The sequence below is a fragment of the Scyliorhinus canicula genome, chromosome 2 (genome assembly GCF_902713615.1).
Source record: "Scyliorhinus canicula chromosome 2, sScyCan1.1, whole genome shotgun sequence".
NCBI lineage: Eukaryota > Metazoa > Chordata > Chondrichthyes > Carcharhiniformes > Scyliorhinidae > Scyliorhinus > Scyliorhinus canicula.
The window spans coordinates 184,443,989-184,467,858 of record NC_052147.1 but is presented as its reverse complement, the minus strand read 5'-3'; the positions used below and the strand labels follow the sequence as shown (position 1 = coordinate 184,467,858).

The 23,870-nt window shown below is 40.9% G+C and overlaps 1 protein-coding gene across 2 annotated transcripts in view; it reads right to left on the bottom strand.

The window, feature by feature from the left end:
- LOC119961821 (collagen alpha-2(V) chain-like) overlaps positions 1-23,870 on the bottom strand; it is a 313,195-nt gene that overhangs the window by 160,809 nt on the left and 128,516 nt on the right. Inside the window, exons 2-5 of one of the 2 annotated variants that reach the window (XM_038789187.1) lie at positions 18,664-18,873; positions 1,802-1,818; positions 819-851; positions 537-569 (exon numbers count right to left, since the gene is read on the bottom strand). In XM_038789187.1, coding sequence (XP_038645115.1) covers positions 537-569; positions 819-851; positions 1,802-1,818; positions 18,664-18,873 — 293 coding nt within the window. The remainder of the gene's footprint in view (positions 1-536; positions 570-818; positions 852-1,801; positions 1,819-18,663; positions 18,874-23,870) is intronic. The other variant, XM_038789188.1, reaches the window with a different exon arrangement.

Below are 23,870 nucleotides of genomic sequence, written 5' to 3'. Positions count from 1 at the left end.
GCAGTGCCTAGCGTCCCTGCCTCTGAGGCAGAAACTGTGGGTTCGAGTCCCACCCCAAGACTTGATGGCCAGGGAAGTTTATAACACCGTCAAACAGGTTAAATGTCAACCTGCAAATCATTCCAATCCAATAACTGGCATTAAGAGTGAGAAAGACTTCAGGTTAGCTTTACTTGATGTGGACTGGTGCCCCTTAATAGATAAGGCCCTGGTGACAGACTAGCAACCAGTTCCAGGAGTTACTAACTATGGGGACAAAAGTCTACCTTAATGAACTACTAGGTGTGGGGAGAGAATTGAAGTAAAGTACAGGTGATTGTCTTGATTGGTGTACCCTTTTTATCTATGTATTACATAGATCAGGCTTAAAATTGCCCTTCACCATTACTGTGCTCCACCTTTAAAGTTTTGACACAAATTTTTGATTTAATATTTTAGTTGATCAGATTTAATGAAAATTAATACTCGGACTTGATTTTACATGCATTTTTCAATAAATACTATGGACAGCAGAAATATATTAAGGCACTACTTACTGTTGCACCTGGAGATCCTCGTATTCCAACAACCTGGTAAAAGATGAAAATAATCAATGAGTGGCAATAAAATGACAGTGGACGCTACAATCAGTTTTGTATATTGCACTCTTGCTCTCGCTTTTCCATGATCGTTACTCAAATCTTTAATTATTATTTATATAAAAGAATTACTCTAAATGTTTAAGTGCATAGCTTTGGAAATGTGTTGCCACAGTGCAAAACCAAATCATCAGGCCAAAAAATAGATAAGCTAGGAAAGAATTAAAATAAATCACTTACTCTGCGGACATCGCCAGGTTCACCCTTCTGCCCCTGTTGGAGAAAGGAAAATTGCTTCAGATTGGAAGTACCATCTGTTTCAACAAATCATTTATCCGCAAAATATAACCCTTTTGTACATTACTGGAAAACAACTTTTACCTGCCCGTGTTAACGTATGATGGGTGTGATATATTTAAAAATAGCACTGACTTAATGTGACCCTATCCTCTATGTTTACAAGTCAGGCTGCAAGCCTGCTGGCTGCCCTTTATAATCATTCTTATCTTTTTCTCTCAATTTCTACATTAATATTTTAAATTCAAATAGTCTGGGGAAATAATAAGAACCATTTTCTTCATGTACACTCATATGTTTGAAGACAGAGGGAGTCTTACAAGCACAAGTTCAATAAAGGACAAAATGGTACATTTTTATGGCGTAGTAAATGTTGATCTTTTACCAAATCTTATATTCAGCTGTCGTGGGACCATTGCAGGAGGCAATTGCACAGTGGCATTGTTGCAAGTAATCCAGAAACCCAGGGTAATACTCTGGGGACCCGGGTTCAAATCCCACAATGGTAGATGCTGAAAACTGAATTCAATAAAATCTAAAATTAAAAGTCTAATGAGGACGATGAAACCCTTGTTGTTTAAAAAAAAAAATCTGGTTTGCTAATCTCCACCTGGCCTGGCCAATATGTGCTGCCAGATCCACAGCCTCCTTGATTCAAGGATGATTAGGAAAGGGAAACATGTGAGAACTGGAAATCAGAATACTATTGATGAAATTTGCCTTGGCTAATAGCATAAAATGTGTCCGAGCAAATCTCATTTTACCACCAGTTTTCAGTCAGAGTGCAACATTGCCCATCCTGCACTGTCCTCCTGAGACTAATTTTACTCCCAATATTTTAAGACAGAAGATACATATAGCACGTCCTGTGATAATTGCAAAATGAATATTTTTACATCTGAAGAGTGTTGACAAACTGTTCTTACCTTTTCTCCTCTACCTGCTGGAAAAGAAAAATGGTTCATATTAGAATAATATTCATTTAATTGTCAAACCATTTTGGTGAAAGATCAATATTTGGTTATGGGAAATAACCAAATGAGATAAATACGTTTTAGTGCCGTACATTTTAGAACGTAAGCAAGGGAAATGCTTTGGATGTTGTGTTCTGGGGGGAGTAGTTGATTCCTGTCATTCATTTTGAATGAGAAATGGAAGTTGAGGGACCAATTTTCTACACTCAATTTCCTTCAGAACTGCTCAGAGTGTCAACATAAGCAAGAATTGGTCTCCTCAACTTCTCACCTTGAGCATAATGCGTGCTTTCAAGCTCTGATGCCAAGTTCAGCAAAAACTGAGCCACTGGAGACCATGGAGGAATAGGTAAGTTTTAATATTATTTTTCTTTCTCAAAATGGTTCCCTTTCATTGTTCGGAGAGAATCAATTTTTACTCTAAAGGTAAAGTTCAGAATTTTCCTTCATTTCATTTAAGTGCCAGCTGGTCTCAAATGCAGTTGGTAACCTGTCATCTCCTCCATGCAGGAGTGCTCCTTTAGGGATGCCAGCTTTATCACAGCCTACTGCAGGGACTCCTTGCAGGTCTTACCTGTCGGCCAGCTTCACGTTACAGCCCATTAAACTTTCGAAGGCTCCATGGGACAAGCTGTATTGTGATAGCTGACAAGTATTTGGTAGATGAGGCCTGGCACACAGTCTTCAGTGAGCTTCAATCCTTAATTTTCAAATGCATGTTGCAGGCATGTTTACACCATAAGACATAGTAGCAGAATTAGGCCACTCGGCCATCAAATCTGCTCCGCCATTCAATCATGGCTGATATTTTTGTCATTCCCATTCTCCTGCCTTCTCCCTATATCCGCCGATTCCCCTTACTAATCAAGAACCTATCAATTTCTGACTTCAGGACACTCAGTTTAGAGCGAGACCAAATTCCCAAACATGATACATCAGAACTAAACATTTAGCAAGTAGAATTATTGCAACACTTGACTATACTATTGACGAATTGTGATCTTATTCATATAATCCAATCAATAATTCCCCTGAAAATAAATGATCGAAATAGTGTTAATTAAAGTAAAACAGGTTCTCTGCTGGAATTGAGTGGTTACCATTTTAGCTCCAATTATTATACAAACAATAGACAGTCATTTGTGAACCATTACTGAAATGCACTATACTGCTAAAGTGCAAGAGAAATGTTTCCATTTGCACCCGATAAACTCACCTTGGTACTGCAACTAAAGCATAAAGTGCACTCGGCTGAATCTGGAAAGCAATACCAACTTGGGCAACTGATCCAGAGGAAGAGAAATGGGGTATTTTATTTAATTAACCACTGTGGCCTTTATATACTGCTCAGGATGTAATGATCTGAATAGGATGAACATGCACACAATAAGATCTTGATTGTCATTTGTATCAGGTCCGAACCTTATGTTTCATTGTGGCAACGAAGTAAATCATTCACAACACTAAAATTTCTAAAACCAAATTCCTCTCACTGCATTTGGCTGTTACAGACATTTCCCATTGCACAAGTACATTACAAGTGCTTGCTCTGAATAATATTAATCAGCAACAAACTTTGTCTTTCGTTTACTGCTATGGTCTTGATAGAAGGAACTGGTCAAGCACTTTTAAAATTATTATCCTCATCCTCAGAATGTTTATTTTCCCTATAAAAGACAGACAGCTAACAAATTATTTAGTTACATTTTGTGCCCAGTGTTTATCATAACGGCACAATTAAGAAGAAAAAAACACTTGGAAAGTTTTTCTTTCTATGATCAATATCATACATATATCTCCTAATCTTCTTCTTCCTCATTGCCTGAGGGTTGCTAACCATGACTGCTGACAGGTATAACTATGGGGCAAGGTGAAGAGATAGATCCCAAGGACTACCTCATTGTGTAAGGATCACAATAATGTTATCAGCATTATTTTGTACCGGATACAATCCCAGTTGATGTTATAATTGGACAGGAATATCCCAGAATGGAACCCTGGATCAAACAACTGTAACATAACTGTGTCTTTTTATATAACGTGGAGGAACAAAGTCACAGGATCTCTAATTAGTTTCAACAACAAGAATTTTTTTTTATTAAACATTGAAAAATTGGATTATGTATGATACTCCTTTACTCCCCCCTTAGCTTAATAAATACACAGTTTAAAGATTAGCTTTGATTACAAAATACATCTTAAGCTACAATGGTCTCATTTACGCAAAATGTCCTTTGTGGTACGCAACATGACTGCGGTCAAATGCACACACTCGGCTGTGAACCCAAGTTAGTGTCTGAGGATTTCTCTCCAGAATCCCCCCAGATGATGAGCATGCAAGTTTTCAAACTCCACTCCAAAACACATGCTTCAAAATCATCTCCAATAATACCGTTTTCCTTTAGCGGTTTGCATTCTGAAATCCAATCCAGGTTTTACAGATGAAACTTTAACCCAAGCTTCCGCTTCACTTTTCACAGCGAATCTAATCCCTTTTAGGTTTCCTTGTTTAAACTGCTTTTCCACGAACTCTGAGATCCAGCCATTGGTTTCCATTGTTACTTCAACTCGTGTTCCATGAGTGAAAGGCACTTTAGATATATTTCTTGTGTCTGAGTCTTCTTCTCAGCTCAGTTTGTCTTTACTGAATAGTTCTCTGTTCTTGTAACTCGAATCTCAGACTTTTTGGAAACGTATCTTCATTTCTCTAGTTTCCTTAACGAGCTGCTCTTCAGATCTCTGAACTTGTTTTATTATTCCATGGTACGGATTGTCTTCTAACCAAGCTGAGAAAGATGTTCCCTCACTAGCCTTTTAAACCAAATGCCTCTAGGAGAGCTGCCTTCTCTCACTACCTATCTTCAACTGCAATCAAATTCAGCAAAACTATAACTCAAAAACATCTGTACTTTACAAGGCCCCATTAGTAAGCACCACATACATGATAACACCTACATGCTTAAGTCTTCACTGTATTCTTCACGCACCAGCCATCTCTAAGCACAATAGAAACACAGACGGAACCTAACCAACCCCCACACATACAAACACTTTTGACCAGCGTGAATCTAACTATAGTTTTAACCTTCCAGACACAAACATTAAATCAAACACACCTAAAACTATACCTTACTTTCAACCCAAATATAAATCCCTTAAAACTAGGTTTGTTTTCCAAATCCATCCCCTTTTGAAAGAAAGAAATCTTCATAATCATAACTCAGAAAATAATGTTTCCTTTAAGTCTGCAGTGCAATTGTCATTTTCGTCAATTAGAAAAACAGAAACATAGATAAAAGGAGTAGGAGGAGGCCATTCAGCCCTTGATCCTGCTCCGCCATTCATTATAATCATGGCTGATCATCCAACTCAATAGCCTAATCCCTTTTCCCTCATATCTTTTATCCCGTTCGCCCTGAGCGTTATATCTTTTTTTAAATAAATTTAGATTACCCAATTCATTTTTTCCAATTAAGGGGCAATTTAGCGTTGCCATTCCACCTACCCTGCAATCTTTATGTTGTGGGGGCGAAACCCACGCAAAAATGGGGAGAATGTGCAAATTCCACACGGACAGTGACCCAGAGCCGGGATCGAACCTGGGACCTCGGCGCCGTGAGGCAGCAGCACTAACCACTGCACCACCGTGCTGCCCCTAAGAGTTATATCTAACTGCTTCTTGAAAACATGCAATGTTTTGACCTCAGCTACTTCCTGTGGTAACAAATTCCACAGACCGACAACGACGCTCTGGATGAAGAAAGTTCTCGTCATCTCTGTCCAAAATGGTCTACCCCGTATCCTCAGACTGTGACCCCTGGTTCTGGACACACCTACCATCGGAACATCCTTCCTGCATCTGCCCTGTCTAATTCAGTAAGAATATTCGAGGTGTCTATGAGATTCCCCCCACATTCTTCTGAACTCCAGCAAATACAATCCTAACCGATTCAATTTCTCCTCATACGTTAGTCCCATCATCCCACGGATCAGTCTGGTAAATCTTCGCTGCACTCCCTCTGGAGCAAGATTATCCTTCTTCAGGTAAGGAGAGCAAAACTGCACAAAACATTCCAGCTGTGGCCTCACCAGGGCCCTGTATAATTGCAGCAAGACATCCCTGCTCCTGTACTCAAATCCTCTTGCTATGAAGTCCAACATACCATTTGCATCCATTACCTGTACCTTACATTCAGTGACTGGTGTACGAGGATATTGAGGTCTTGTTGCATATTCCCCTCTCCTAATTTATGGCTATTCAGATAATAGTCTTTCTTTTCGTTTTTGCTACAAAAGTGGATAATCTCGCATTTCTCCAATTTATACGACATCTGCCATTCATTTGCCCACTTACTCTACTTGTCCAAATCAAACTGAAAGGTTTCTGCATCCTCCTCACAGCTCACCCTCCCACCCAACTTGATGACAGTTGAAAATTTGGAGATATCACATTTTGTTCCCTCATCTAAATCATTAATATATATTTTGAACAGCTGGAGTCCTAGCACCAATCCCTGCAGTACCCCACCAGTCACTGCCTGCCAATTTGAAAACGGTCCATTAATTCCTACTCCTTGTTTCCTGTCTGCCAAGCAGATTTCTTTCCATCTCAATTCACTACTGATGCACATCAATAACTCCCGAAGCGAGATTGTAGGACAATTGAAGGTTTTATTGAACTAGATGTTTCCCCCAGCAGCGCAGGTACAGAATGCAGCAGCTAGGGAAACACAGACTCTTATACTCCGCCTTACTGGGCAGAACCAGCAGGCAGGCTTCACCAATGATCTTACAGTATCAGGTACCTCCAACACCAATGATCTTACAGCATCAGGTATCTCCAACCTAGGTACCGTAATACCCCTAATACCGACTACCACAACTACTCCGAATCACATGTACTTTAATTTTACACACTAATCTCTTATGTTGATTTGATTTGAATTGATTTATTGTCACACGTACTGAAGTACAGTGAAAAGTATTTTTCTGTGGCCGAGGGAACGTACATAGTAGACAAATGAATAATCAACAAAGAACATTGAAAAATGGTACATCGACAAACAGTAATTGGTACAGTGTGGAAGAAGGGGCCAAACAAAGCAAATATATGAGCAAGAGCAGCATAGGGCATTGTGAATAGTGTTCTTACAGGGAACAGATCAGTCCAAGGGGGAGTCGTTGAGGAGTCTTGTAGCTGTGGGGAAGAAGCTGTTCCTATGTCTGGATGTGTGGGTCTTCAGACTTCTGTACCTTCTGACTGATGGAAGGGTCTGGAAGAAGGTAATGCCTGGGTGGGAGGGGTCTCTGATAATGCTGTCTGCCTTCCTGAGGCAGCAGGAGGTGTATACAGAATCAATGTGGGGGTGGCAAGCTTCTGTGATGCATTGGGCTGAATTCACCACACTCACACATTGGACTGAGCAGTTGCCATACCAGGCTGTGATGCAGCCTGATAGGATGTTCTCTATTGCACATCTGCAGAAGTTTGTGAGAGTCGATGCAGACATGCCAAATTTCTTCAGCTTCCGCAGGAAGTAGGGATGTTGTTGGGCTTTCTTGACTGTTGCATCAACGCGAGTGGACCAGGACAGACTGTTGGTGATGGTGACCCCCAGGAGTCTAAAGCTATCGACCATCTCCACTTCAGAGCCATTGATGCAGATGGGAGTGTGTCGTGCTACGCTTCCTGAAGTCGGCTCTACCCATACAGATTCCACCTTGTCAGAGCTCATATTCTTCCTCACTATTGCGTGAATTCCTTCTTTAGCCAGCATTGAAACTCCACCGCCTTTTCCTTTTTATTTGTCCTTCCTAAATACCCCTGGACATTCAGTTCCCATGCCTGGTCACCCTGAAGCCATGTCTCCATAATTCTAATTATATCATACCCGTTTACGTCTATTTGCATAATTAGGCCATCTGCTTTACTGTGAATGCTCCGTGCATAAGGCACAAAGCCTTTAAGCTTGGTTTTTTAACATTAATTGTCTCGCTCCCAATATTTTTACTGTGGCCCTGTTTGCACCTGTCCTTTGGTTTCTCTGTCGATCACATTTCTAATTCCCCTTTCTGTCTTTTGTTTTTGCCCTGGTTTCCTCTTCCTCTGATTCCTTGCCTAGGTTCCCATCCCTCTGCCATTTTAATATAAACCTTCCCCAATCACTCCAGCATATACATTCCCTCGGACATCAGTCCCGGTCCTGCCCAGGTGTAACCCGTCTAGTTTGTCCTGGTGCCACCTCCCACAAAGCCGGTCCCAATGCACCAGGAATCTGAAATCGTCCCCCCCATACCATTTCTTCAGTGACGTGTTCATCTGATATATCTTGCTATCTCTATTCTGACTAACACGTGACAGTGGTGGTAATCCTGAGATCACTATTTTTGAGGTCCAACTTCACAACTTTCTTCCTAACTCCCTATATTCTGCTTTTCGGACCTCGTTATTTTTTTTTAACCTATGTCACTGGTTCTGATGTGTACCATGACCACTGGTTGTTCATCCTCCCCCTCCAGAATGTCCTACAACCGTTCCACGATATCCTTGACCCTAGCGCTAGGAAAGCAATATACTAGCCTGAAGCCTTGTTTGTGGCCACAGAAACACCCATCTATCCCCTTACAATGAAATCCCCTATAATTATTGCAGTCCCACACTTCTTACTCGTCCCCTCTGAAGCAGAATCAACTGTGATGCAACAAATTTGGCTGTTGCTGCTTTCCCCTGAGGGGCCATTCCCCTCAACAGTATCCAAAGTGGTGTATCTGTTTTGCAGGGGAATGGCAACAGGAGATTCCTGCACTGCCTGCCTAGATCTCTTGTTCTGCCTGGTGACCATCCATTCCCTTCTTGTCTGCAGAGTCTGAGCCTGCAGTGTGGCCACCTCTCTATACGTATTATCCATGGTACTCTCCGTCTTGTGGATGCCCCACAGTGTCCCCAGCCACCGCCCCAGCTCCAAACCCCGTGCTTCCAGGAGCTGTAGCTGGAGCTACATCGTGCAGACATGTTGGCCCCGGGCACTGGAAATGATCCCGGTTTCCAACATGGAGCAAGAGGAACAAACCAAGTTTTGAGCTGTCTTATCATGACTTATTCCTTTAAATTAAACCTTTAGAAGATGCTTGATATTAGATTATATCCAACTCTCTATGGCCCTTCTTTCCCTCTCCTTGTTACTACCAATTGTAGCCCTTAAAGTTTATAAACATCAAAAGCATTTTCAACTGTATGTGATAAAAGTTGGAAAGACTTACCAACCTTATCCACTACTAACCAATCAGCTCTCTCTCTTATAGCCTTAACTGCAACATAGGCACTCTCTGAAGATTTAAAAGTTACAAAGCAAGGAGAAAAACAAAGAGTACCTCTTCCTGCTCCGTACCAAATTCTCACTCTGCTTCAAATTCTCAAGTTTAAAACTCACCATGGCAGTGCTTCACTCTGGATGTGGCCTCTCCCACTGTTCGTGTGCAAAGCTCACTTGTAGGCATAGTTCTATTTTCAGGCCCACTTTCCAAATTCACATGTGTTAAATTTGTATTTCAATTTAACACAGTTAAAATGTAATTTTTGTGCATTTACATTTCATTTCTTCTCTTGTCAAGATCTCTTTTAGCTGTTTAAATAGTGTTGTTCAGATTCAAAATAGAATTGTACTTTTGCTTTGTTTGTCCTTTGAACTTTTTGTGATCTTGTTGTTTCTCCCAGTCCCATTTCAAACAAATTATTTACAATTCTGTTGCAACCATGTCAATCACTTCCTCTCTCTGAAGTTTCATAGTTTGATCTATTTCTTCAACTCGTTTTACTCTCAGTCCAGTTCTCAATAGAATGGTCTTTGGCAAACTGTTCAGTTGCTTTTCTTTCAACTGCTATCATCTTTCCACCAGCAATCACCTTTCAATCAGAATCTCTGGTCATTGACTCAAAAAGATCACTTATCAATTTCAGCACTTTTTGTTGACAATTCGTAATTTCCAATTCTGTTGTACTTTGGTTGTTTTCTTATTGCCCATTACTGACTTTGATATTACTTGGATCAATTCTTAGCTCAACTGTATCAGTATTTCACAATTACTTTTTATTTACAGGAACAACTTCTGAATTGTGACACTCATGCCATTCACCTGCTTCTTCATTTACTCCATTTTCATCTGAAATTCACAAATCTTATTGTTCTCCCCATGAAGACTAACAGTTTGTCAGTTTTGCTTTTTAATTCTGCATTCAACCAATTATTCCGATTTAATAGAACCTACTTTTCCCATTCAAGGCATTTTCCGTGATACTTCAAAAATACTTCTGATACTTAAAGATCACCAAGTTTTAACTAAAGATCAACAGTGCAATTGTTTTATAAATTACCTATTGGAGGAATAGATTTCATCATAGGTAATGATTTTCCCGGTTCACTTTTCCAAGTTTATCATTTAGACGGTTCAAGTTCTGTCAAATATTCCACTTTCCTTGGCTGATTCCCAATTGTTTTCATCTGATCCCTTTTTGCATTCGCAAATTCCTCTTTCACATGTGAAAGTTGATTTTCCGTGTTAGTCGGGTTAGTTTTCTTCCGATTGCTTGCTATCTGCAATTTTCCCCCCAGTGATTTTCAAAGTTTGTTAAAATCATAATCGACTGTCTGTTGTAATACAGTTGTCCTCACATTACTATCTCCAAAGCCAAATCGTTACCTATGATGAAATCTATTCCTCCAATAGGTAATTTATAAAACAATTGCACTGTAACAATTCCATTTACAAACTCACTTCTTAAATTCACTTCACACAAACAGGTTCATCCCTTCCATTAATGTCTCTTATTTTCATTAATGTCTCTTATTAGTACTTTTCCCTACATAAAACATCCTGGAATACAAATTGTATCATCAGCCACCATCAATAATTGATCTGTTCCTGTATATCTAAAAATTATAATTTGTTTACAAATTTTGTTAGCCGAGTAAGGGAATTTTTCTCCCTTTGAAACAAAACATCGAGAGCCTCTAACAGCATGAGTTACTTCACCAGTACTCAAATAATTCTCTGAACAATCTTGAGACCTATCCCTCGTCTCATGTATTCTGAAGGTACACATTTCACCTTCATCATTGCTATAGTTCTAACAGCCATTTCATTTTTAAATGCTTCATTTCCTATTACTGCAACTGGTCTTAGAGTTAATTTCCAAAAATCTGCCCTAACATGTCCCACTTTGTTAGAGTGGAAACATTTGGGCCTTTCAATGTCATTCCTATCCTTTTTGACAGAAGGTGAACTTTCTTGACCATTTCCAACTGTTCCATCTCTTTCTTGACTATTTGTTTTATTTTCTCCTTCACACTTTCTATCCGCCTTATGTTTAGAAGGATGTGGGGAAAAAAAGTTTCGTTCTCTGGGTCAATTCACAATCATCATCTGCTGCCTGTCCAGCAGTTTTGTCTTTTTGTTCCTCAATGTGCATCCTAATCACCAAAGGAAATTCATCTTTAAATTCTCCTAAAATAATCACCTCACTAAGGGTTCTATATGTTCTCTCTATTTTACCCTCGCATCCAACTGTCAAAATTATTTGGTTTCACCCTCTCAAATTCAATATTAGTTTGTCTTGGCTATTTCTTCTGTTTTAAAATTTCTGTCTGTATGCCTCAGGAATCAACTCATATGCACTAAGGATAGCTTTCTATACTATATCATGATCTACAGATACCTCTTCTAACAATGATGCATGCACTTCACTAGCTCTACCCACCTATCTACTTTGTAAAAGTAATGTCCAAATTTATTTTAGCCATTTCATCTATTTACTACTTTTTCAAAAGAAATAAAGAATGCCTCCATATCCTCTCGATAAAATTTTGGAAGAGCTTTCATAAATTTAAACATTTTCCCAACTAGATTCACACCTGGAACTACTTCCTTCCTCAATCTGCTCTCATGTCTCTGCTTTAACTATCAATATTTTAAGCTGAAACTCTGTTTCTCCTTTTCCCTTTCTTTTTCTGTTCTTGCTAAATGTTCCATTTTCAATTATCTATGAAAATCTCTCTTTTTTAATTTTTTCCTGTATTTCTGATTTCTTCATTTCTATTTCTCCTTTTTAATGAACTAGCCTCACTTTTTTGGAGAAATTGGTCTATCATGCAACCCTTGCAATTTCAAATATTTTACTATGCTTTTGGTTTTCCTTACCCCAGCAGGTAATCCTAATTCCAGTTTATCTGCCAATTCAGTTAACTGACTCTTGGTTACTGTCTGTGAACCATCCAGAGCCAAATCCTCCATCGTTAGGAGAGTCTCAGCAATTTCCAATGTCATTTTGGATTTTCAGCCGTACACCTCACCTCACAGTAACTCTAATTCCTTTAAGCAGTACCTCAGTAACCCACTTACTTTTTCTTAAAGATTCACAGATCCCACCATTGAACAATAATTTCCAGAATAAGCTTTACTATTCAGCATCCTTTAACTTGCTTTCTGTGTTTCAAAATATCCCAACAGATTACCACTAACCCTTCAGTATCTACTAACACTTTTGCCATATTTTGAAATCCTGCAAGAGCCCCCACTATAAATTTAATTACTGCAGTTGTCTCTTTAAATCACAACACTTTGTTTACTCTTCCTTGAATTCTTCTGAACACTGCCTTAGTCTCAGTTCTCTTAACTTCAGGTGTCTTAAATGTTCTTTCCGTCCCAATTCCCCTGGTTATTTGGATTGTATTTTGTTCCTTAGGAAGCTTGGGCCTTTGCAACTCCCATGTCCTGTCAGCATCTTCTGGCAGAGTTGAGAGCTGTTCACTCCCCAGTGATCGGTCTCCAACTGCATACAAATTCATCTAAATGAAAACCTAAACTTTCTCTGCCTTATAAGGTCCCATTGCTGAGCAACACCCACATGCTTATGCCTTTTATTCATTCTTTACACTGTAGCCAAGCACAAAAGAAACACTGTTGGAATGTAACCTTTGTCCAACATGAATTTAACCATAGGTTTTACAATTCCAGGTACAAAAACATTAAAGTAAACCCATTTAGGACTATACCTTGTCTCTAACATTTACTAATACAAATATAAATTCCTTAAAATTACCTTTATCTTCCAAACATACCACACTCTAGCCAACTGAACACAATGGTCCACACCGCTCCTGGAATGACTGATCATTGCATGTCAAAGTTTACCATAGTAGATATCTTATAAGCTCACCTCCCTCTATTTTTTCTCCAAAATGTTATTTGTTAAATAACTACAGAAAATGCAAATTACTACAATGAAGCGTGATCTCATGGATGAATTTTACTATTCTCCAGTATATCGTTTTAAGAACATAAACTTAGGGGCGGATTTTGCGGTTGCATTTTGGGATTGCAGTGAGTCAGAATACAGCAACAATGCCTGTTCAGTGGTGAAGGTGCAAGTCCCGCACCCATTTCTGTTGCTCACAATTTTCATGTGGGAGTGGGAAAGAAGGCAGGTCAGGGGCCCCATGAGCTGCTACATGGAAATTTCCAGGGCCATTCTGGAAGTGGGTATTTCAGAACTTCTGCAATTTTCAGCAAGGTGCCTGCGTTACAAAGATTTCCTAAATTATGCCTGAATGGGGAGGCACAGTGGTTACCACTACTGCCACACAGCACCAATTCTGGCCTTGTGTCACTGTCTGTGTCGAGTTGGTACACTCTCCCCGTGTCTACGCGAGTTTCTTTTGGGTGCTCCGGTTTCCTCCCACAGTCCAAAGATGTGCACGTTAGGTAGATTGGCTAAGCTAAAATGCCCCCTAGTGCCCAAAAATTGGGATAGAGCAGTGGAGTGAGCTTGGGTGAAGTACTCTTTCAGAGGGTCAGTGCAAACTTAATGGGCTGAATGGCCTCCTTCTGCACTGTAGTGATTCTATGAATATTAAACCATGGATTGGAAATTGAAAGAGTATAAAATGTGAGTTAAAACAGTGTTGCTTACTTTATAGTTAATCATAAAACTGAGTTATATTTATGTGCAGTAAAGTGATTAGAAAAGTTAAATAACCATTGATTAATGTTTTGCAAGGTTGTTGCTCCAGCCAACTGGCAAGCTGGCAAATGGAAGAACAACGTTGTAAAAGTGGAGTCTCAGACGTATTAAAATAGGTTATCCACTAGATAAAATTTTATTCTGTCTTGCACAAAATTGAAAGGCTAGTTCGGTTTGAGTTAAATAGCTCATCGTTCAAACATTCTCAATGGCTGTGCGTAACTGTTTGCAAACATGCTCAATCATTTGTTTGGTTGTTCTGAAAGCTGTGATAGATGTAGAAGCCTTTGCCTGCCTTCAAATGTGCTGATGGATTCTGCACTGTAGGTTTTGTTTGCACAGATGGCTAGGATAATATTAATTTAATGATTTTAACAGTGTTATGAGTTTTTCCAAGAGGATACTGTTTTTTCTATGCTAATTCAAATGATATTGATTTACTTCGACATATTTAGAAGTTTTTCAAAGAGTTACAACTGTTATAATAGAAATTCAGAGTTATGTTTATAAAGTGGATGTTGGGTCAGTGGATTAGGAGGGGAAAGGGGGTAAGGAACATGAGAGGGTGATGGGAGTGGGACTGAGGGGTACAGGTGATTTGACGGGGTGAATGGGGGAGAGGAGAGGTTGAAGGATTGAAGGAGGCAGGGAGGTTAAGGGGTGATGGTGAGAGAGGTTTTGCAATGACCTGGAGAAGTAGGCAAATTTTCCCCTGAACGGAGGCAGGCCTTTTAACTTGGTGGCCTCAGCATTGGTCTACCTCTGACTCTAGTAGCAGGTCTGACTCCAGCCTGTCCTTCCCTCCAGGAGATGAAATTCCCACCTGTTGTCATTTCTGGGGTGGAGGTGGTATTGTGGAGTAGGAAGAATTGCCTAGCTTCCATGGTGAAAATCTGGTCCATAGAATCTAACATAAGCTATGTTAGCAATTTGTAGATACTTTATTAGCTGTTCTGCTTTACTAAAAATCAGGAAGAAATTAAGTCCTCGCTGTGGTTTCATTACATTTTAAAATAGGTGCAGATTTCACAAAACCTAAATTGGACACGAGAAGCTGAATGGTGCTTGTTCACTGAAATATGCAGTAAACACTTCAGTAATGTTAACCGTCGAGCAGATATACGACTCTTCCCTGTTCTCTTCTCTATTCCTTGGCTTCAAGTAAAATTCAGAATTTCTGCTCAACTTGCTCTTATCTTCCTTCATTAATTCCAGCTGTCTTCACAATTTGATTTGACTGTTTAGATCAGGGGTGGGCAAACTTTTCCGTGCAAGGGCCACATTCAGAAATTCACAATTTTAAAGGGCTGCATAGTATATTAAGTAAAATAATTAATATTTTAAATAGCCAAAATAAAAGGTCTTTAAAGAAAAAAAAACACGTTTATTTGAAAAACAAAGTAACTCAGTAAATAGCAAACAATGTCAATGAGAATGATGCATCTGACTTCAGTCATTTACCAGTTTGTTGAAATCAGGTGTCAAGTTGCTTGTGCTGATCCTTAACACTGACAGAAGCACAGCCTAGTCGAGTCAACGATAAAAACGCGCGTAGTGGGGTGGATGAGTGGGGCTGCCTTATTGGTCGGTTTAGTTGGGTGTGCGACCAATAGGAGTCCAGGTTACAAACAATAATAAGGCTTATTGTTTGTAACCTGGACTCCTATTGGTCGCACACCCAACTAAACCGACTAATGAGACAGCCCCACTCATCCACCCCACTACGCGCGTTTTTATGCGGCCCGCCAATGAGGTGCCCGGAATCATAACCGGCATTTTTGAAAAGCCGCCGGGGAAAAGCCGCTGAAGTAAATGCGCTTATTGAATAAGCGCATTTACTTCAGCGGCTTTTCCCCGGCGGCATTTCAAAAATGCCAGTTATGATTCCGGGCACTTCATTGGCGGGCCGCATAAAAACCTTTGTCGGGCCGCATGCGGCCCGCGGGCCGTAGTTTGCCCACCCCTGGTTTAGATGATTACATTTAATTTTTTCCAAAAGCAGTAAATTAAAATATTCTCCAAATTATTCTTGACAATATTAGTGGAACAATGGTGTGACATTCTGCTGTCCACTTTTTTAACATAATATAATCTTAAGGTACAGCTGTATTTTTTTAAGTCACACCATTTATTGATTGGAATGCGAGTCAATTTTAAACCAAAACTGATCAAACTTGGGCTAATAGAAGAATGTCATATGTCTATTTAAATATATATCCACTAACGTAATCAACAGCACTTTCTAATCTATTCAAACTGAAGTATAGAATATAAATTCCTCTGCATACTTATGTTACAAAAGTAATATGTTTTAAAATATAGATTGCATTATATATATATCTATTGCACTGATGTTATTAAAAAGTGTGGATTAGATTAGATATATATACATATCTGTTGCAGAAATATTTTTAAATCTTGGTTTCACATACAAGCAGACTCTGTCTACAATTAAGATGTCATAAAAGTGAGTTGATCATTTATTCCAACCATGTATGTGTTTACCTATATAAAGCTTAATGGAATTTTGTTATGATTTCTGGAGATTCCTGGAGAGTAGATAATTTGAGACATTGTGTTTAGACTTAGGTAAGCAGGTCAGGTGATCTGAGTTGAGATAAAGGTTATGTTTTTAATGGGAGGAGCCAGGTCTGTAGCAGGCAGTTTAGGTTTAGTTTCCAAAGACAGCAGGACTTGCAGCTGCTGTCTGAATAGACCTGTCTCGCTCTGAAATCTCTATCCAAAGAATAGCAAGTATCCCTGTGTTTTCTAACTTTATTTGTAAGTGGCTTTTGACCTGTGATGGGCTTTGCTTAATTGGAGACAGAGAAGATCAGTTAAAAGTTAAAGTGTTTCCTTTTGTTGGTAAGAATTGTTTCACTGTTCATTGGAAACTACTGTCTGTGATGCTATGTGTTCAATACTGTGTTAAGAATGAAGCTTGTTTTCACGTACAATATAGCAACTGGTCAGTGCAATCGCTCCTGGAGTGAAGTATCCTTTCCTCACAGTTTAGGTTTTTTAAAAAATAAATGTTTGGGGTTCTTGTCTGGCACCCTACAAATGTTGGGGGGCCTTGCCTGGGATTTTAGCACTTGAGGAAGTTGCTAAATCCACTGGAAACTGTTCTAATATTGATTTCAATATGTTGTAAACACAATTTAAAGAAATCTATATGTTAAATAATTCATTCTTAATACAATCCATAAAGATCTGCCATGAAACTCAACAATATTTTAAAAACTTAGCATAGCATAAATCCAAATTTAGCAATGATGCAAAGCTCAGTAGCATAGTTAGTGTCAGTGAGGGTGTAAAATTACAAAGAAGCATTGATACATCAAGGGAGTGGGCAAAACATTCGCTAATGGTCATTTACTTTGGACCAATAATGAATAGATAATGCATGAATAGATATTAAGACTGTTCCTGCTGGCGGAATCATCTGCTCTTGTTGATAATGAATTCCCTGGTGACAGACAGCATAAAATATGGGAAGCCCTATTGACAGCAGCAGGACCGGAAGATCCTCCGCTGGCCAATGGCGGATCACTCCGCCACCGCAAAACACACTGTAGGAGGGGGGGGGGGGGGGGGGGGGCAATCTTGCACAAGTGGTAAAAAGCTAGGAACATTGGGGGGGGGGCAAAGTTTTTAGAATTTTGGAACTAATTGAAGTAATTGTGAGAAATCTTTTCTGTCAGTGAGGTGTTTAAAACATTGGAACAATCCATAAAACCAGAGTCACGCACAATCAGGAGATGAGTTAAGAAACATTCTTTCACACAGGATGGTAGAAGTGTGGGCATTTTTATTTCAGAAAGTAATAGATGCCATTTCAATTTTGCCATTACCAGGGAGGTCCAGCCCCAAGACTGAAAGTGGGGGGTTACCCCACTTCAGAGGGCATCAGGACACAGAATGGACATTGCTGCCGGCAATCAATCAAGAAGCCACCAATGGGGCCTCCATACATTTAAGGACAGCAGCTCACTCCCAAGAGCTGCTTGCCTGTTCAGCAGCCACAGCAGTGTCACCACTAGCAGTATCCATTGCTCAGGCTGTTATTCAAAGGAAAGGGTGCCTCATAGGTCTGGTGTCCTTAAAGTCAGATTAGTGAGGTTAGAGAATTCAGTGACCAGCCAAGCAGGCACAGTGATTAGATGAGAGTGGGAGGGTTACTGAGCACTAGTGGCGGTGTTGCCATGAAGAGTGAGTGGACATTGCCCTTGGATTCCACAAGGAGGCTGCCAAGTTCCCTCTACTGGTCACCCCTCATGGAGGTAGGAAGTGGTGCTTAATTGGCAACTTGCGTGTTCAAATCGTTTCCCCCCCTTCCCCTCATCAATGGGCATCCAAGTTGGAAATGTTTCTGCTGTTGGCAAAAGGGTATTATGGTGGGAAGGCATTGAGAATCCTTACAATGCCTTCCTGTGCCATTCTCCCAGCTTACCTGAGGCCCTCAGCCTTAGCCAGTCCCAAAGGGCCCATAAGATTCCATACATAGATACTGTACAAATATTAGAAGCACTTCAAGCTCTTTGGGCAGGATTTTTCCAGTCCACTCAGCGGGGACATCTTCGTGGGTGGGATGGGAAAATTTCGGGAGTGGCCCAAGGTTCAAAAAAATCCCAGCCTTAGTCCATGCGCAAATATAATACTGTTACATACACAATATGCTTGCAGAAGAAAATGTTAAAATTCTAATGCTCCAAGTATCTATTCAATGCTAATAAAAGAGAAAATAATTCTATATGCTTAATAATCTTTATGGTTCAGAACAGTGCAGGTCACTTACCCTCAGTATATCGGTCTGATTCACTCGATCGACACACAGGACAACATTCTCCAAATGGAATGGTAGATATCTCACAGTCAGTTGTTTCATCACAGGTGATTTCATCACATAGTGTTATTCCTTCATCACACACACAGATTTGACAGGGCTCCGGTTTCCAGACATCTTTGTTTTGGTAGGAGGTGCCATATTGAGTGCAGCTTAATTGATCTAGTGAAAACAGTAAAGAAAGGGGAAAATTATTTGGAAAGCTAACTTGCTTTCTGCAAATCATATTGTGGAAGGGAAGTTAATGAGTTACCAATTTAGAAGCATGATGGGAATATTGAATATATTTTAACACTGCTTTTGAGCGAAAATAAGTAGGTCAAGTAATGTAAACTAAATACTGCTTAGTATTTTGTACTAAGCCTTATTATGATAATAAGTTGTTCTTCCGAAGGACAACAAAATGCGTACTCAAATTGGTTTTAAACCAAGGGCAAAACATTCATATTTCCTCTTGCGTATGTTCTCAAGCTTTATCTCTTCAAAGTTGTTTATTTCACACTATAAATATAATGTTTTTCGACTGCATAACTCAGAGTGCAGTGCACTAGCTTTTGCAGCTGGAACACTCTCTCTCCACAAATATATTTGTGTCAATAAATTTCCTTAAATCGAACCTCGAGGAATTTGTCTTTATTATGATTTCCACGATACATATACAGCATACATACTGCTTCTGAGGAAAGGTTTTAATTGTTTAAAAAAAAAACACTGTATGAATATGTAGAAAGGCCGCCGGTGCAATGTTCTCGAGTACCTAAAACAGGAGAATAATATAAACAAAAATAGAGGCAATTTATATTGTTAGAAATACATTCAGAGAAGAATTTAAGCATTACTTTCTGAACTTCGCTATTAGTTGTAAGCAAATCTAATTTATTTTGTGTAAAACAGCCCATGTAAAATGCTAACACTGGATGATCCATTAATAAGGAGTGGAATTAAAAATACCAGGGGCAGAATTCTTCATTTCAGAGACTGTGGGGTGGGATTCTCTGGGCCGGGCACGAATCGTGCGATGCCGTACCGGCGCTGGTCCGCCAATTCTCCGGAGAGCAGAGAATCGGCGCCATTGGTGCTGGCGCGGTCGCCCCCCCCCCCCCCCCCCCCACCCCCCCCCCCCCCCCCCCGGCGTGTCTCCGCCCAGGGTGGACCGAGGAACCGTAAAACAAATCTAGAGTCCCGCCGTCCATGTGTGGTCTTACCCAATGGGACCTCGGTGTGCATCCATCCAGGGCGGTTTGGTGGAGGGGGGTCTGACCCCAGGGGGGCCTCCGCTGTGGCCTGGCCCGCGATCGGGGCCTACCAATCGGCAGGCCAGCCTCTCGGGCTGGGGGTCTCTTTTGCTCCGCACCTGCCCCTGGAGCCCTATGCCATGTTGCGTAGGGGCCGACGCGGAGAAGGGAGCCACCGCACATGTGCGCAATCTCACCGGTCGCACGGAGCATGCTGCTCCCGGGGGTATGTTGATGCCATCGTGAAACGTGACGGTGTTTACGACGCGTCAACACTGAGCCTCAGGATCAGAGAATCCCAGCCTAAGTGCTTATATCGGGACTGAATCAGTAGACTTGAACAACAACAAAAGTGGTTCTGGTCCAGGACTGATTCACAGACTGTTGAGGGGTTAGACAACAGGCGCATTGTGGAACACAATCGATTCCAATGAAAAATGGTGTCCATTTCGCCGAGGTCGGCATTGGCACTCGAGAGGCTGACAAGCTGCAGCCACATGTTAGCACCCACTCCCACGCACACTCATCCCAGCAAACCAGATGTATTAGCCGCGCTGGAAGGTACCCATCTCCTTTATTGGTAAGCTGGGGCCAACAGGTACCTAAGGGGGTGGCCTGGGGGGACACCCATATGACCTATGGCACTAAGTTCATAGTGGGTAGTCAGCACTGTGCGCAGCCACATGGCTGCCTTGCAGGCTGCGGCAATGATGCTCTGTGCCCAAACCTACAAGCCAGCCCCCGGCCACTCCAGTTACTCCCCGACCTTTTGAATGCCCCCTCTCTTTCCCTCAGCAGCCACTGTGCGTGTTTCCCTATGTTTAAAACCAGAAGTGAAATTTGCCGTACTTAGCCCCTACATTTTCTATACACACACGACTGAGTGGCAAAATTCGGCTCCAACTCCATCTACAAGTTTGCTGGTGACACGACCATAGTGGGTCGGTTCTCAAACAATGATGAGTCAAAGTACAGAAGAGAGATAGAGAACCTAGTGGCATGGTGCAATGACAACAACCCCTCCCTTAACATCAGTAAAACTAAGGAGCTGGTCACTGACTTCAGGAAGGAAGTGTCGTACACACCCCTGTCTGCATCAATGGTGCTGAAGTGGAGTGGACAGCGTCAAATTGTACATCACCAGCAATCTGTCCATTCACATTGACGCTATGACCAAAAAAGCATCTATGCTTCCTCAGGAAACTAAGGAAATTCAGCATGTCCAAATTGCCTCTCACCAATCTTTACAGAAGCACCAGAGCAAGCATCCTATTTGGCTGCATCACAGCCTGGTCTGGCAACTGCTCGGCCCAAGACCGCAAGAAACTACAGAGAGTCGTGGACACAGCCCAGTCCATCACGCGAACCCACCTCCCATCCATTCACTCTGTCTACACCTCCTGCTGCCTCGGGAAAGTGGACAGAATAATCAAAGACCCCCTCCAACCCGGGTTATTCCCTCTTCCAACCTCTTCCATCGGGCAGAAGATACAAAAGTCTGAGAACACGCACAAACAGATCCAAAAACAGCTTTTCAGATCACAAGACTCAGCTTTGGAATATTAGCCTGGAAGTACCTTGGTGGGGTAATTCATTACCAAATAAACTATTTTCCATGGATGATGAATTTACAATGCTGTAAAAAGTAATTGAAAGACTTAATAAGACTGTTTTATGCAACAAGAGAAAATTCCAGCTGACTTGTTCAATATTGGTGCTGTAACTGTTATCAAGACTATGAGGAATAAAGTAAGCAAACATTCCTACTCAGTAATGTACAATTAACCCTTGATAGAAACATACATTCACACATTATTGGCAAATTTGGGTTTTGGTTGACACCTTCTCCTTTCTTTAAAAAAAAAATAAATTTAGAGTACCCAATTATTTTTTCCAATTAAGGGGCAATTTAGCATGGCCAATTCACCTAACCTGCACATCTTTGGGTTGTGGGGGCGAAACCCACGCAGACACGGGGAGAATGTGCAAACTCCACACAGACAGTGACCCAGGGCCGGGATTCAAACCCGGCTCCTCAGCGCCGTAGGCAGCAATGCTAACCACTGTGCCACCGTGCTGTCCCCCTTCTCCTTTCTTAGAGGCAAGGTTAACCTACACAACACTGATGTGAGAAAATATTTTTGAAGCAATGCATAATTTTAAATGATTAAACTTTTTGAACTTTCGAAACAATCCAACCTTCTCAGTGAACCCCTGCAAAATAGTGTCATGTGAGAATACCTTTAAGAAATAAGTATTTATATAGGATAACTGTAATGAGTGTACCTTTAAGACTTTAAGAAATGGGTGTTTATTACTGCAGTGATGACAGATTGTGGGTGGAGCTGTGCTGTCTGTCAACTTTTAGTTTCACTTTGAGAATTGCTTGGATGTCTGTGTTTTTTTTGGTTTTGTTTCAGTGTTGGAGCTGCAGTCAGCCACAGAAGGTGTAATGTTGTTCTCTCTGTCATGTAAAGACTAGCTCTTGATCATTTGGTGAATTCAGAGTGCTAACTGTTCTCAGTAGTGAATTTAAACCTGATGTGATTCTGTTAAAAGTTTTTTTTAAGTATTATGGATGTTAAAAGGAAAGCTTAAAGGATTACTTAGTGTTGTATTTTTTGGGGGTTATTTTTGAATTAATAGTTGATAAGATGTTCACTATGTTTTAAAAAGGTTAACTTGAGTTCATAGAATAAACATTGTTTTGCTTAAAAAAATACTTTTCACTTTCTGCTGTACCACACCTGTAGAGTGGGCAGTGTGCTCCCCATACCACAAGCTATTAAAAGTTGTGGGTCAGGTGAACTCCATGATAGACTTTGGGGTGCTCTAAACCCTGACAATAATGGTCCATGTGTGTACTGTAGATGTGGCTGGATTCCCACTGAAGGTGACCCCCCCCCCCCCCCCCCCCCCCGCTGTGGTAGGGCCCCTGGTGGCACGGTCAGTGAGCAATGTCAATTATCATTGATTTTGGCAGGACAGGAAGATTCTGTCAGTGACTACTGGTGAGCTGCCTTTGCCGCCGGTAAATTCGTTGCTGAGGAAGCTGGAAAACTCAGCCACAATACCATAAAATGTAATGACAACATATTATATCCATAAATTTTGGAGCACTATAGGCAAGTATAAGATCATTGCCATTAATAGAACAAACAATGGACGCCTACCACAAATTTAACAAGTGACATGGCGGCAAGGTGGCACAGTATTTAGCACTGCTGCCTCACAGCGCCAGGGACCCAGGTTCAATTCTGCTCTTGGGTGACTGTGTGGAGTTTATACATTCTCCGTGTGTGTGTGTGTTTCCTCTGGGTCCTTAATATTCCCCCCACGGTCCAAAGATGTACCAGTTTGGTGGATTGGCGAAGCTAAATTGCCCCTTCATGTCCAAAGATGTGCAGGTTAGGTTGGGTTACTGAATAGGGAGAAGTGGGCCGGAATAGGATGCTCTTTCAGAGGTTGGTGTAGTCTTGATGGGCCGAATGGTCTACTCCTGAACTGTCGGGATTCTATTTTTGCTGTCTGTCACCTTTGTGCTCAATGATTTATGTTGGCTCCCAGTCCAGCAATGCCTCGATTTGAAAATCTTGATCCTTGTGTTTCAAATCCCTACAATGGCCTTCCTCTCCTCTATCTCTGTAACCTCCTGAAACCTATAAATCAAGAACTCCATGTTTTTCCGATTATGGAAATATTTCCCATGTTGAGGTGTCAACACCAGACTGAAAATCTGGCCGATGGTGTAGTCAGAGCCAAATGTTACAGAAGGCAGATGAGTTAACCAAGATGCTGGTTTCAATCACAGTTGTGTCCTGGGACTCAATGGGCTGTGAGGCTCATAAAATAAAAATCTTCCAGAAATATTGCTAAATTAGCCAAAAACATTTTCCATGTTGTTTTTCACTCTGGGGGGAAACA